Genomic DNA, 11,658 nt, shown 5'->3' with positions numbered 1-11,658 from the left:
CAGTATTCACGAATTAGGCCTGGTCTTGAAGTCGGTTGCCTTTCTATAGGCTTACATGAGGGTAATTTGGGTTAATGCATTGTATTTGGAGATATAGAATGGGTTTCCACGCCTCTGTATTAATTGATTAGGTTTTTTTAAAGTTCCAGTTACGGCCAGTAAATTTTACTAAAGGCAAAGAGCAAGAGAAGAGACGGTGGATATTAAAACCCCGTTCTGTTATATCCAGAACTGTTATACCATATGGGTTTCACCGTATAAGGTTCCATCCCAAGACGAGGCAGGCTGATTTTCTATTTTTCTCTGCTTTGTTTGGCACTGTTTTATATACACTTTTTCAGATCTTTATCTTACATCGGTGCCTGCTCCTTAATCTTTGATATTTTCAAAATTTAAATGGAGTTAACTCAAACGTCACCACCCCCATCCTCTCATGTTCAATGTTTGTGTTTTGTGATGCAGCGGAGTTTTACAGGCATTAAATCGTCCCAACTATTTGGGTAACCTCTGTGGTGTAACGGTAGCACTTTGAGGTTTGATCCCAGTCGAGGTAGGCTCATTTTTTGGGAGTTTTTTTTTTTTCTTGTTATTTCTCTCCGCTTTGATATTGTTTCACACTTTTCCAGATCTTTATTTTACACCGGTGCCTGCTCCTTAATCTATTTCTTATGTATAAGAGGAAGGGGATAAAAGAGAGCAAGGCTGTTTACAGATGAAGTATTTACCATCCTGTGTGTGCTTGTTTTGGGGGGTGGGGCTGCTCAAAGGGGATTTCTTCATCCAACGCTTTTTGCATTGTGGATATCATATTAGGCACACACGTACACAAGACAATTCATTATGTAGCTTATATAAATTCTTTATTCCGATCATTTATTAGCTCGCTGAGAAGTAAATTTTATATACTGTTGAAGGTTGTTACAATAAATACAATCATGAATCAATTCAATAAGCCATACTTTAAAAAATTATGAATGATTTTACCGTATGTAGTTCTCGGTTTCCTCGTCACAATCAGTATCACAAAGCTGGATAAAAAGACTTGATTATCCATATTTAGTATAACAATTGGGGAACAGGAATACAATCTCATTTATTATTAAAATTCAGATTATTACCAATTATAATGTTAAGGGAAACTAATAAATTTTTTTGTTAAAATATAAAAATACTATCCAAAAAAGTTGGTATAAAAGAAAAGAAATAGGCATATTTTAAAAATGCAAATATACAAATTTTACACACTAATGTATATATATCATAGTAAAGGATAAGTCTTTCATGTAGAATTTTTTAACAGTATCCAAATAATATGCTGTGGTCCTCGCATTGGACAAAGTTATTAGGATTGAGGGTCGTTTTGAATGAAATCTGAGGTCTCAATACAATTTACCAATCTAAAACAAAATAAAGAGAGAATTTTGGAAAGAAAGACTTCACTGCAATATTTTGAAAGAGAATTTTTTTTCGTTAACAAAGCCATTGAGAATAGACAAAAACCTTCGACCTGCCATCGATTAGTTGACCAGACATACAATGATGATGAGAATTAGGTGAAAAATCCCTTCTTAAAAACACCAAATCTGAGTACTCTTTGGATCTGGATCACAGTCCATATATTAATGTTTGAGTTTGATCTTAATTAAATAGCAGTGCTCCCTGTTTGGTGGTCCTGACAGTCAAAATAAAAAATAAACATTGTTGGGGTATCCCCATATTTCCATACTTGATATTCAAAATGGGTAATTAATACCTAAGCATATGCGGTAGCCAAGTGCTCATAATTGTATAAATGGCGTTTTGGATTTTCCTTAAGCAATATTTTAACCCCTATTTTGCACACTGACAACTAGGGTGCTTCCAGTTGACATCAGTTATAAATTTACGACTATCATGCATTCTTTTTTTTGGGGGGTTTAAAATGTGAAGTGACAAAGTTGCCCTCATTGCAAAATCGAGTACGTAGTAATAAAGCAAGAACAGTAATAATTGTGATATTTTTAACAGGCTCATTAATGGATAATGGATAGATATGTGTACAATAATCTCTCACTTAAATAAATGTAAGTACAATAAAGACTGGCTAAAACGCAATTCAAAGATTTCTGTTATCTATTTCAGTTTAAGCATTGTCACTAAAACTAAAAGTAAGAGGAAGCTGGACCTCATTCAAAGTGCAGTTAGCCACCCTTACTACATTGTCTCCTTTTTTGTCCCTTTTAAAGTAAAAATATTACATCTTGCCCTGAATGCAGCAGGCAATAATTAATTATTCCAATTCCAACATTTAAAATGTGAACGAGGAGTATGATGTCTATGGCATACAAATCCTTTCATAAAAGAGGAAAATTGGCTATTTAAACAATGAATTTTTTTTTCAGGTTAAACAATGGTATAAGTAATGGCAAATATATATAAGATCATCTGGAGTTTGTCAACAATTTCGAAGAGAAATTTTTTTTAATGGCATCAACATCGAACTCTTTTTGGTTTATCATATTTGATTTAAAACTGGTTTCCTCTGCAATACAATTCTATTCTACAAAACAAAACCAAAATATTTGATTAAATCATACTTGTTTTATAATTAGACTTATAAAGTTAGACTATTTTTAGGTGCAATATTCTCATGGAGATAATTTACAAATTTAATATTTAAAAATTAAGATTATAAGAGAACATCAATTAAATAGACACTCTAAACCTCAAACTAAACGGAATATTTAAAACTTCAAACGAAAAAGAGACAGGAGGACCAAGAATGTTAAGTCAGTCTGCCTGATGGCAACTTATCTGGCAGTCTAAAAAAAATGAAATAAATAGTAATGATTATATTTTTGGTAAAGAATATAGGCAATCTGCATTATCATACCATAACATTTTGCATTCATTAAGCATTAAAAATTAAAAAAGAATTTGATTTTTCTAGCTCCTTTAAAAAAAAAAATTATTTGATCAATGCTTCTTGGTTGAAAAGATGAAAGAAAAGCAAAACTCCCCACCAAGAAGTACAGTGCAACACGCATTCGACGACGAACTACAAGGGGCAGCCCGAAATGAAAATATGTGAACACGGCGGAAAGACAAGAGTCACAAACTGTGATGTGGCCTTCTGTACAGGTATTGATGTTATGCGCTTGGTTAAAATGCTCAACATCCATTAGCCAGATATAACGGACTGACACACACAACTATGTGTAACCTTAAACATCTATAGTCCGATACAATTTAGTGAGAACTACTAATACAAATGGCAGGTTAAAAACAAAAACATAGCTGAGTGACGTCAAATTCGTTCCTTCTATATTATCTCCCTCAATGTTTGTGCACCTTGGTCTCAAAATAATGAATATCATTCACTCCTGAGTTAGTTAAAAAAAAATAACATACAACAAGGCATGCAGTCAGATTGGAGAGGGAGGAGAGCACTTGTCTACACAGGCGTAGCCTTCATAAAACGCTTGTCACAGGCGATTGGAAAATAAGCATGGCGTTGTCAGGTGTCCAATACAATTCCTCCATTAGTGTGTCAACATGCAGTATTGTGATAAATACTCACACATTGTGGGTCTGATTGTTTTGGGTCAGGCAATCACTTAAGATGGCTATTCCTGAGTTTGACCACAGATTTATGTCACATTCACATTACATGACGATGATTACAAGTTTTAAAAAAATGAAAAGTTGAATGGTTGTTAGTGGTGTCAATGAAATAAAAGATTCCATTGGTTGAACTCTCAAATACAACTCACAGCAATCAACTTTTTTTTTCGCCATCGTCCTCTTGTTTTATGACTTGATTTTTTTACAGGTCAGTATCAGGCTATAAGCTCACGAAAGCCACAGCACAAAGGGATATACTGTGCTCTTTTCTCTCTTTCTCACTTAATGGCCAGTGTTTTGGCAATAACTCTCAGTTTAGGTCATCAAAACCGTTCACAGATACAGTGAAAAATTTACGAAGACATTGAAGGACATAATTTGGGAATTCTGTCCTTGTTCCTTGAACCTGTGAATTTGTTGAATGCATGTTCGATGAATGCGTGTTACACTGTAGGCACTCAAACATTTGAAAAATGCATATGTTACTGTAAAACAATTATATACATAACTATCTCTATTATATCATTGAGAGATGATATCTTTTTAAAAATATCATCTCCACTGAGAAGATACAAAGATCTGACGCTACATTACATGGATGGGTACAAATAACAGCAAATAGTGTTCCCAGTCCACAAGTGAAGACAATGGCCTCCAATCATACAACACATTTCAGAAAAAAAAGGTAAGGAGGATAACCAAATTTACAGATAACAATATCAAAAGGAATATCACAGACTTGGCACAATGAAAGATGAAACATTGGGAAAACAGCTGATACGATGAGATTATGATGAGTAACAATTGAGTGAAGCTCAATTTTCACAAGGACCCTTGATAAATAAGATTCGTTTTGAAACATATAAATATAATCTTTACAGTAGAGACACTTTAATATCTGACTAGCCATCTCTATTTTCTTTTACTTGAGAATGAAAAAATAATTTATCCATTTCTACCTTTCAACAAAGATAATCTTCATTTCTTTAAAATTACCAACCACAACGTCGCTCTTTGATGATCCAATTTACTGTAACAACAATGCACAGTTTATGAGACATTGAAAAGGGATAATGAAATTGGCACGGTTATTAAATATCATTGTGTCAATCCCGCAGTGCAATTAAACAAATTATAATTATCAAGTTGATCATTTAGGAGATATCTTTTCATTTATTCAGCAATTATCAAAATTTTCGTTAAACTTGTTTTATCAAATTCTAAAGCTGTAAATATAAGACTTGATTGGCAAATGATAATCTTAGAGATGTAAAATTAGAAAAAATAAAACCAATATCAAGTGACTCTCTTTAAAAAAAGGTTTAAAAAGTTATAAATAAATGACAACATGTGAAAAAAAGAAGGAATGTATACAATCGAAATGATAGTACTTAAGTTGAAAGGAACCCATTTTTCCTGCTGATAATTCGTGTTTCATTGATATATCGGAAAGCAAAAAAAAAAATGAAATACAATTCTGAGATTTTAAACCATATAAATCTAAGTAATAAGTATCATATTATAAAGTGACCTTTAATTCAAAGCATTAATTAAAAGAACAAAAAAAAAAAAAAATCAAAACTGGATCATGCATTTACATTCAATTTTAATTAACTAAAACTATAACAGCTTTCTATGGGTTTAGAAGGTAAATGAATTGTTTTTTTTTTAAATTTCTTTATAATAGTCTACTGGTCAAATTTTGTTTAAATTGATATTTCTGTTTCAAGCGTAAACAATCTTCTAATAAATATGAAAAGAAATTGAAGTAATATCACTGAATTATGATCCTTTGAGTAAAAGTTTTACTTTATTTCAAATAATTAAATTTTAAACCCTTGAACTATAGCACATTCCATTCGAAACTCATCTTTGGCATTTCTTTGTAAAGAATGTTACATCAATTTGATGTTTAAATAAATCTTTACTTTAGAAGTCAAAGAATTATTTATAAGTAAAGATCTATTTTAACTGATTATGAAAACTAGGTCAAATTAAGACCAAGCTTTTACTTTTTTTAATAGCAATCAAGATACTTTCATAATTGTCGGATGTGCAATGTTGATACCCTTCTATATATTTAAGACACTGTTAATATCACTTCAACTTTGACAAAGAGTTGACTCTAACCTTTAGAATAGATTGTTTTATAAATAAAACTGAATAAAGCTATGCATTATGTAATTATTTAACTAACATAAATTGCTCTAAGAGTTTGCACAAAGTACCAGGTCTATCAACATCCACAGCATGGCCACACTTTTCCACCACGTTCATAAATTGACAGTTGGGAAGACGCTCCTGAAGGTACTCTGCTCCACTCACATCCATTATCTAACAGAAAAAACAGAAAGGTAAAAATGAACTTCAGTTCACAGTATACCAAATTACAAATTGTCTGCTTTAGATGATCTTTACTATCTAGGCAAAAGGTTATTAGCTTACAAATAAATTGATATGTTGGACTATGTATAACTTCAATTGAATGATCTTTTACCCAATTGTTGTAATTGACTGCAGTGGCATATATAGGCACAGTCCAGCATGGAGAACATAAAACTTTTAGTTAAGGAAATCTGAAACGAGTTGTTTTTTTTTTCTTAAAAAAAATAAAAAAAATATATGTATATATATATATATATATATATATATATATATATATATATATATATATATATATATTATATATATATATATATATATATATATATATATATATATTGATTGAACACCAATACAGGTTTCCAGGACGAATATTTGTGTCCTGTCTAAAACTGGTGTGTTTGAAGATAACTGATGGGTAAAATTATACAAACTTCAGCCTTTTTACTTTTAGCATTCCTGAACGGAATAACCCTGATTCATTTAACAAACATCAATCGTTTGCTTTGTATTTGCTTTTACATGTTTAATACTTGCAACACACATAGGTTGTTATTTAAGCACCAGCAAAAGAAAGACGACAGATTTTGATAAAAGAGAGAACAAGGGTATACGATACATTGTCAACATGAGCCAACCAACATGATATATTTTTATTCTTGCCCATTAAATAAAAAAAAGTAGGTACTTGATATGGAGCTTGAATCAAGGTTGCCAAAGTGCAGTGCCTTATCCACTCAGTAAATTAATAAATGCGAAATGCATCATCAAGCACTGAATTCCATTACAGAATTTAAAACATATATGCATGTAAATCTCATCAGAAAATAAAATGTTTGAATTTAACTAACATTCATGTGGTTTGGCATTCAAAGATCATATTATTATAAAATTATTGAAGATAAGACAGATATAATAGAGTTATATGAGAGGAATATGAAAAGCAATCTTTATAAACTTTAAGAATAAAACGAGCTCTAATATAAATAAAATAATATATCTGATGGTGCGATTCAACATTTTGTGATCCATTTAGATAGGGAGCTTAACATGGCAAACTAAATGTCAAAAACAATTCATAACTGTAATTCTCGTTTGAATAGCATCGCTAACAATAGACCCGCATCATTCTCCTTATCTCAATGGAACTGATTATTGCAATGACTTGATGAAAGGTGGTACAATTAAGGTTTAAATATATTACAAAAAAATACAAAACAATGGTGGCCGTTAGGTGCCCTCCATTAAGAAATGTGAACACATTATTTATGTGTTAAGAGGGATAGATTTTAAAATATGTTTTCACCCATTAAAATGTCTACCCTTTAATATCTAGAAGATCATTTCAATATTTCTCACCATGATAGGAATCTTAAAATCTTGATTGATCTCTACACCTTTTTAAAAATCAACTTAAAGCAATGAATCCTTCAGTAACAAACGGCAAAGATTTGAAATTTGCTTGCAATCAAAACTTAATCTTTTTACAATAAAGAGCCATTCAAAAAAATGATTAAGGACTGAACTGTTAACAATTGTCTTCAGCTAGATTGACCCTATCATATAGAAACTGTTACTTTTCTTGTGTGCGTGTATTTTTTGGGGTTTTTTTTTGTAAAGTTTTTTTCTTCTTGTATAAATCTGCGGTTTTGCTTTTAGCAATCGTGTGTGTATTAAATGATGTACACACTTGGTGGATAATGAGCTAATGGTACAATTTTGATTATTTTTTCATTTCTCTCTCATATAGTTGTAAAGCATCCCATTAAATCATTAATGTTATTAATATCAATAACAAACCTGATCGTGTCTGCCCCAGATGACTTGAGATGGCACTGTGATAGATGAAGCAAGCTTGGCCAGCATATTCAAGTTTTCCTCAGTATTCGATGACTTCAAAACTGAGAAAAAAAATTTTTAAAATGATTATTTCTTGATAATGATATCTGATTTACAACTACTACAACAGTCACAAAGAATTAAAAAAAAAAACAAACAATAAAACCTTGGGCTTTTATATAGCGCAATATTTGCTAAACATGCTCGAAGTGTTTTACAAAGGGTCCCTGACCAACAGCAACATGTAACAAGTAGAACGAGACATGATGCCTGTTAGTCGAATTACAATTTTTTTTCCAAAAGACAATGCTGTTAACAGCCAAGTACTCATTTTACACCTGAGTACGGTGAGAGAATGTGAGTAAAGAGCCTTTTCTAAGGACTCAACTATGTGCCAAATGAGGCTCAAATCAAGGACCTTCCGATCCGAAAGTGAGTGCCATACCACAAAACCACATAGCCGCACAGACAATATGGGAGCTTTTAAGAGAGAATAGGTGGCAGTGTCAAACGTTTTTGTCTGCATTGATTTGTGGATTTTTAAAAAGTTTCTTAATATGTTCAAGTTACAATGCAAATTGGGATATTATGCAATTGACTTCATACTCATGGTTATGAGTCGTTAAATGTTCTTTACAAATTATTTCAGTTATATTATACATAATTTGACCCATACCTGTCCTAAATTTCGATATTTCATTCATCTGTTTTCAAATCTCAAATATTTGAAGTTAAGTTTTTGCTGCCAATATATTATAATATGGTGACCATCATAACGTGCTGTTTGTTTATTTGTTATAATAACTCAATGGCCCTTTCGATTGAGTCAATTCCAAAAGCAATACATCCTTTCCACTATTTATTCAGGGTCATCCAGAAAAGACAAAAAATTCCCGCCAGTAACAAATGACAATATAATGCACCATGCATCTGACTGTCTCCCTTTTGGCAACATGTGAAATATCAAATTTAACGGTAAATCACACCATCGAAATCCCAATAAAATTCTGCAATATTTTGTTACCAATATTGTTTCTTTACAATGAATAAACTAATCATGAGAGCTATTCAAAATTGACACAAAAAAATGCTGCTTAAACTACTTAAGTGATAGAGATACCAAAGTGACAATGTCCAGAAGTGAATATGGAACGATAATGATTGGGGTGGGATCATCGAAGGGCACAAAACACCTACTGTGAGAATCAACAGTAGACTCTGTGCAGATGACTATAAAGATCAAGTATTAGATGAGCACATTGTTCCGCAATGTCATGGTGACGACATTGCTTGTACATAGTTGATACATGACATCCCCTCCCCCCACCAACCTGTCAGCCCTGATTTGATTCCCATAGAAAATATGCGGAGCGTGATGATTAGGGAATTGAAAATACGTAACTTTGGCCTTAATTTGGATACTCTATTTGAAATATTAGCAGATGTAGAGTACAACCAGTCAGTATGTGAATAAAGCAGCAAAGATGGAAACTGTTTGGACATGTGCTCCGACGAGATGAAAATATTCCAGCACAAACCTTGACGGATGATTACTTCAAACAAGGAGCCAAATACAGAGGGCGTACACCAACTTCACTTCCGAAAACATTGAATCAAGATCTAAAAAATATCAAATATATTTAAAAACAACAATCGAAGAACTGATTTTCTACAACACAAAGAACGCTTGCGTTGGACAGAGATATATGGAAACAAATTACTAACTGGATACTAGAAACAAACTGACGACTCGAAGCAACACACATGTGGTTCATGGCAAGATTCCACAGAGACAGCACAGCCATATTCATTCATTCATTTGAAACATTGTGTGTCATTTGGGACAAAATGACCAAAGATTACGTTAAGAATCTAACAACTTCCATGTGTAGGAGGGCCCGAACATTGAATACAATGTATTATTATTAAGCAGAAACTTAGAAATTCCAATCTCATTTCAGTTGCAGTTGCAAGTTAATGGCATTGGTGTTGAGGGAATGTGTCTGTGTATGATTGTGTATCTGTATGTTTGCTCATGTATGATATCATTTTACAATATTATTAATTGGTCATTTGCAATAATTGATTGCCTTCACGCATGAAGCAAACAAATTGTTGAAACTTGAATTTAATAAATTTCAAATTTATTGTAGATCAATTTTGATTTGAAGATCTATCTGGCAACATTCAAACTAGATTGATGAAACGTGTATTAAATAAAAATAAAAGTACTTTAAAATATATTTTGCACTATGATTTAAAACCCTCTAGTCCCACAAGAATCACAAAACAAAAAGGTATAGTCTTTTTTGGAACCAACTGTATATGCACAAAAATACAGATGCTAACACCTACGTCGGAGAAAGTATTCACTCTTTGGCAATCTCATGTTCAATAATCCTTGGTAAACCTGAAATGGAAAGGGGACAACAAAAAATTTTAAAAAGAAGAAGAAATTTGATGCCTATAAATGTTGATTGTATATGAAATCTGGGAAAAGAGATCAGTGACAACCGATCTGACACTAGAATGTACATATGAAAGGCAATTATACAATTGCTCGAGCAAAATTTCATTGAGGAACATTTTGTTTTATTTCAACAAAAAAGCAATTACCTGACTTCAGATAGAGAAATTGAAAATACTGGGATTGTAAATAAGAAAAGCATCATCTACGGTAAACACTGTGGAAATGGGTTACATCAATGTTCTGATTGATTTAATTCCATACAAGTTTACATAACATTCCCATTCATTATTCTAGACAGATATTTTGTGGACGTATGAACCATTATTTTTACCAACCTGGTCATGCATTGCAGCAGCTTCTTTGTTATACATACACAAATGAAACATGTCCTTTATGCCCTGGAGATCCTGTGGTATTAGTGCGCAATCTGAATATGTTATCTCCTTGTGATCTTTCATTAAAATCTTCTTCAAAGACAGGAGAAAATCAGTTTCTACTGGTGTATTCACTATTTAAAAGAAAACAAAGTTATGTCAAGGACTACATCTTTAAACTGAGAATAGACACTTATACTCATTTTCACAGCTTAATTCATTTTTATTTAATAAGTAAAAGAAATGAAGATATCCATTAAGAAATATTAATACAATAAAGCAGTCTTTGTCTTTATTCAATAGATGATGCAGTTTAGTTCCAATGTTAAATAAGCAAAATAACTTTACTCATGGTACTCGTCGTCTTTATTATTTCAATTTACAGAGAACGAATATAAAAAATATCTTGGCATGGGTTCCAGATATAACACCTACTTGCTGGGCAAATCATTGTGACCTTAGTAACTCTTTCTGGGTTTTGAGCAGCAAAAATCCCAACCAGGGCACCACCAAAGGAAGAGCCAACCAAATGGACTTTTTTGTCAGCTAGTCCGACCAACTCCAGGAACTGTAAATGAAAAAAAAAGAAGGAATACAGGCCTTAGTTGCTAAAGATTATCATTACTTACGACTCAAAAATCTTGCATTGGCACCTGTGGCTCTTTAACTGGGTGTAAAGAGAGAAGGCAAGTATAAATAAATCTAATATCTCATAAAGCAAATCAAAATAAAACAATAACGAGAGGTTCAATGACCTTCTTTTAATCACAATTTTTTTTTTAATGGACAAAAGAAAAGGCATCATGATTGAGCTCTTGAGCTTTTATATAGCACAATATCCACTGAACATGCTCAAAGCGCTTTAGAAGGGGTCCCTGTCCAACAGCAACACTTAACATGTAGGACAAGACAATGTTACAATTTTTTCGGACAGCGACAATGCTGTTAACAGTCAGGTAATCATTTAACACCTGAGTGCTGTGAGAAAAT

At 32.3% G+C, this 11,658-nt stretch overlaps 1 protein-coding gene across 3 annotated transcripts in view; it reads right to left on the bottom strand.

The window, feature by feature from the left end:
* Nucleotides 1–838: 838 nt before the first annotated feature.
* Nucleotides 839–11,658, bottom strand: part of LOC144962854 (monoacylglycerol lipase abhd6-B-like) — a 28,757-nt gene continuing 17,937 nt past the window's right edge. For all 3 annotated transcript variants that reach the window (XM_078896193.1, XM_078896194.1, XM_078896192.1), the window contains exons 6-10: nt 11,104–11,236; nt 10,630–10,802; nt 10,180–10,234; nt 7,786–7,886; nt 839–5,937 (exon numbers count right to left, since the gene is read on the bottom strand). In XM_078896193.1, the coding sequence (XP_078752319.1) occupies nt 5,788–5,937; nt 7,786–7,886; nt 10,180–10,234; nt 10,630–10,802; nt 11,104–11,236 (612 nt within the window). In that variant the 3' untranslated portion in view covers nt 839–5,787. The remainder of the gene's footprint in view (nt 5,938–7,785; nt 7,887–10,179; nt 10,235–10,629; nt 10,803–11,103; nt 11,237–11,658) is intronic.

The sequence above is a fragment of the Berghia stephanieae genome, chromosome 1, assembly GCF_034508935.2.
Source record: "Berghia stephanieae isolate SIO BIC M18660-M18661 chromosome 1, UCSD_Bste_1.3, whole genome shotgun sequence".
Taxonomy (NCBI): Eukaryota; Metazoa; Mollusca; class Gastropoda; order Nudibranchia; family Aeolidiidae; genus Berghia; species Berghia stephanieae.
This window is presented reverse-complemented; position numbering and strand designations above follow the sequence as displayed.